The sequence below is a fragment of the Carlito syrichta genome, unplaced genomic scaffold (genome assembly GCF_000164805.1).
Source record: "Carlito syrichta isolate Samal-C Ts95f unplaced genomic scaffold, Tarsius_syrichta-2.0.1 Scaffold302532, whole genome shotgun sequence".
Taxonomy (NCBI): domain Eukaryota; kingdom Metazoa; phylum Chordata; class Mammalia; order Primates; family Tarsiidae; genus Carlito; species Carlito syrichta.
Window position 1 is genome coordinate 32,887 of NW_007246628.1, and position 4,446 is coordinate 37,332.

At 34.5% G+C, this 4,446-nt stretch overlaps 1 protein-coding gene across 1 annotated transcript in view; it reads left to right on the forward strand.

Moving 5' to 3' along the window:
• STIM2 (stromal interaction molecule 2) overlaps nucleotides 1-2,595 on the forward strand; it is a gene marked incomplete at its 5' end in the record, with an annotated part of 31,254 nt that extends 28,659 nt beyond the window's left edge. Inside the window, one exon of the mRNA XM_008056806.1 lies at nucleotides 935-2,595. Coding sequence (XP_008054997.1) covers nucleotides 935-1,412 — 478 coding nt within the window. The remainder of the gene's footprint in view (nucleotides 1-934) is intronic.
• Nucleotides 2,596-4,446: the final 1,851 nt, after the last annotated feature.

Here is a 4,446-nt window from a genome sequence, read left to right on the forward strand (position 1 = left end):
CATTCTGACTGGAGTTAGGTGGTATCTCAGTGTGGTTTTGATTTGCATTTCCCTGATGATTAGTGAGGTTGAACATTTCTTTATGTGTTTGTTGGCTGCTCGGATAGTTTTTAAAAATCACTTTAATGGCTGTGTAGAGAAGTAACTGAGAGGGAAGAACAAGAATGGAAGCAGGGAGACCAATTGGGAAGCTGTTGCAATCATCTAGGTGATTTCCTGATGGCTCCAGAAGAGGCCTGGGAGCAGCGGAGGTAATAGGAAGCAGTAGATTTGAGGAGTATTTTAAGGAATTATTGTATGTTGGCGGGGGTGTTATGAACTTTGTTCATAACTGTGGGGATGGAGGAAAACATTCACAAAGAATTAACCTTGTAAGAATTTACTGCATGTCTGCTTTCTAAAAGCAGCATTATATAATTGCCTTTCCATACTCTGCCGCACCTCAACTCTCAGCCTACTTTTGTAAACTGGGTGGAACTTATATTTTAGTGTAACTTCTATAGTGTATGTTTCTTTCTTTAAAAACTATATTTCATCAAGGAGTACAAAATGAAATAAAAGACGGAGCCGTGACTAAAATTTGTCTTTTAAAATAGTATCAACTTTGATTTAGAAATAAAAATACTCTGTTGAAACAAAGCACAAAATGTAGCTGAAATAGTAGCCGAGTCACCTTTAAAATTTAAGCAGTTTTACTTATCTGATAAATTGTTTTTGTTAAAAGTTAACAATTGAGTTTTGAGAAGCTATATTATTTAAAGGAATAATTTTCTGATTTTGCTAAAGCATGTATAGAATTTTAGCATTTTCCTCTTTTAGATTTCAGCAGATTAAACAATGAAAGTTGTTTTAGTTAGAATTAATTAGAACGTCTGCTAGTACTCTTAAGAACATATTTATTTAAAATTTTTACCTTTGTCTGTGTCTCATTCAGGGAAGTGCCAGACACAGCTTCAGAATGTGACTCCTTAAATTCTTCCATTGGAAGGAAACAGTCTCCTCCATCAAGCCTCGAGATATACCAAACATTATCTCCTCGAAAGATATCAAGAGAGGAGCTCTCCCTGGAGGATTCTTCCAGAGGAGATTCACCCGTAACTGTGGATGTCTCACGGGGTTCTCCTGACTGTGTGGGTCTGACAGAAACTAAGAGTATGATCTTCAGTCCTGCAAGCAAAGTGTACAATGGCATCTTGGAGAAGTCCTGTAGCATGAACCAGCTTTCCAGTGGCATCCCGGTGCCTAAACCTCGCCACACATCGTGTTCCTCAGCGGGGAATGACAGTAAACCAGTACTGGAAGCCCCAAGTGTTGCCAGGATAAGCAGCATCCCACATGACCTTTGTCATAATGGAGAGAAAAGCAAAAAGCCATCAAAAATCAAAAGCCTTTTTAAGAAGAAATCCAAGTGAACTTGATGGAATCCCATCCCAGTGGCATCTGTAAACTTATCTCCCACCCTTCACTCCCTCTTTTTTGTTTTAATTTTAGGAATGTAACTCCATTGGGGCTTTCCAGACTGAATGCCATAGGGGAATGTCCTTTAGGGCAACTGTCTACTGTCTGCTTATTTAAATGACTATATAATCAATTTGTCAAGTCAGTTATTACTGAAAAATCATTAAGAGATGAGACAGTTTACAGTCACTTCTGCCTATTTATTTCTGCTTTGTTATTAGTGATGTATATACAACATTTTGTTGAAAGCCACTATGGACTTGCAAGCTTTAATGGACTAGTAAGCCAGCATGGGCTTGCAAAAGTTTCTTGTTTACCAGAGCATCTTCTTATCTTTCCACAGAGCTATTTACCTACTGGACTAAATAACTTAAAAGAAGTAAAACTAATTGCACTACTGTTTTCCAGACTGGAAAAAAATCTCTGCAAGTGAAACTGTATAGAGTTTATAAAATGACTATGGATAGGGGACTGTTTTCACTTTTAGATCAAAATGGGTTTTTAAGTAGAACCTAGGGTTTCTAATTGACTTGATTTCTGGAAATGAGAACCCATGCTTTTATTATGGGAAGCTTCTTTAAATGCATTTAATATTGTAAAGTTCTAAGTCCTGCTGTAAAGATCATGTTGTTTTGTTTTCCCAGGGCTTTCACTGTGATTTACTGCATTGCAGGTTGTATGATGCAATATAAATAATTTAAAGAGAGAAGGCTCTTAATTCCTTATGCAAATGGAAGAGTTGAAACTTGATTGAAGGGACTTAAAACATTCACAAGCTTAAACTGAGGTGGGGGAGTGTGGGAATTCAGGCAATTGTTTACAGACTTTGAATAACTGCAAAGGATTTATGGTTTGTGAAAAATTTGTACTGTGGAAAAGATAATAAATTAGAGACATTATTGTGTGGGATTGTGCTGATTTTTGTTGATAACACTCCACAAAAACACTATATGTTTTCTGAAGAGTTGTGTAAGCTGTCTTGTTGCTTAATTGCAATATAAGAAATAGTGATGTTTTGGAAGTAAGTTGTCAACAAATTTCTTTCTATTTTATATTGTTTGTCATATTTTTATGTAGTTTGAAATGTTTAAATGTTCTAATATCAAGATTAACAAATATACGTTTATGGTACATTTAGATTGTATTATATTACTTTGTAAAGTTTGGTGTTCATTAAATTGGTAGGTTATATAAAGGTAGCTCTTGCTGTGAGAATTAAGTCCCATACAGCAACAAAATACATTAACATCTAGGGAGTTTCTGCTTCTACCACTTAAAACATTCAGTCATTATGCAATGTAGATGGTTGGGTGAACAACTGATACATACTAGCTAGAATGCTTTTTCAGCATTATGGCTAAAGTACATAATGTCTAACAGTGCTGTTTGGGTGAAAATGCTGATTGATAATTTCTTTTGAGATTTGCTTAAAAGAAATGCTTTATTAAGAATATGAACAATTTCCTGATGTCTCCTGTAGATTGTGATTGTTTATTCTCTTTAGTCCTGTTGTTTAAAACTTAAATGATTTTTACATGGGCTGATATTTAGTTTGATTGAGTAGACTGAGGGCTGTAAGGGCAAAAATTGACTGAAATGAACATAGTGCTTTGGACTGAAGGTAAGATAATCTGAGAAGTAGAGAGGAACACAGGGTCTAAAACTGTTTAAGAAGGGGGGGAAATGTATGTGAAGAATCGAACAGGGTTCTAGAATGTTTATTCCGAGTGAGGGGAGAGCCTTATTTTCTTTCTTTTTTTTTTACAACCAGACAGGAGGAGTTCTTCTCTTTGAAAATGGCAGCTGGGATGGGAACTTTGTAGTTGGACAAATAGAAAAGGGAAGAGCCGCTGGAGCATGGAGTGAAGCTGAGAGGAAGAGCTGCCAGTCAAGCCTGCTGGGTACTCCTCACGGGTTGGAAGGCAGCTCTGGAACAGAACCAGCTGGAAGCAGACATTCCTGCTTAGTGTTGGGGAGGTGGCCTAAGGGTGTGGGCACCGTTTTAAATCAGGGAATGCTTTGTTTGGGCTCAATTTCACACATTCATAAACGAAATTCAACCAAAAAATATTAACTGCTTGATGTTGCTTGTAATATTTATTTGGCATTAATATGATAATCTCTATGTATTTGTAAACTCAACAGAAAATAATTGAGCTTTGGAAAGCTATAGTAATCCCTGTATTATATCATTTATATGTGAAAAGGCAGACATTTCTATAAATTTTTAAGATTATCCATTTGTTACTTTATTTTAACATTTTTAAATTCTGATGTTTTCTTGGTTTTAAAAGTAATGCTTTCTTTACTGTTAAAAAAAAAAGATTAATGATTGAAAAGTATAAAGGAGAAAATAGCAGGCAGGTCAAATTCTACAACCCAAAATGATCACTTTTAATATTTTGGTATGTTTTCTGCTAGATCTTTTTCTACATGTTGATGTATATTTTACATAATTGAAATCATGCTATATATTCAATTTTATATCATGCTTTTTCACTTAATATAAGCATTTTTCAACATCATTAAAAACTCTTCATGAACAACATTTTAATGACTGTATAATAATATGCCATTGTATGGATTTACCATAATCTAATAGCCATTTTTCTGTCATTAAACATTTGGCAGTTTCCAAATTTCTGATATGAGGAAGTAGTAGCATTTAGCCTTTATTGAGCATTCTATATGCCAGGCACTGTTTAAAACTCTTATTTATACCAGCTCTATGAGGTAGATACTTTGTTTTTTTTTTAATCACAATTTTACTGATGATGAAACTCGGCCCCAAAAGTTAATAATTTGTAGAAGGTCATATAGGTAGCAAATGGTAGAGATGTTTTTAGAAGTTTATAGAAAAATATAAAGTTTTTTAGGGTTTGCATATTTATATATGTATATATACACATATGTAGTCTCATATACCTCAGGTATAACTACGTTTAAGGTTTCTTATTCTATATTCTATATATGATATATTGATAAACC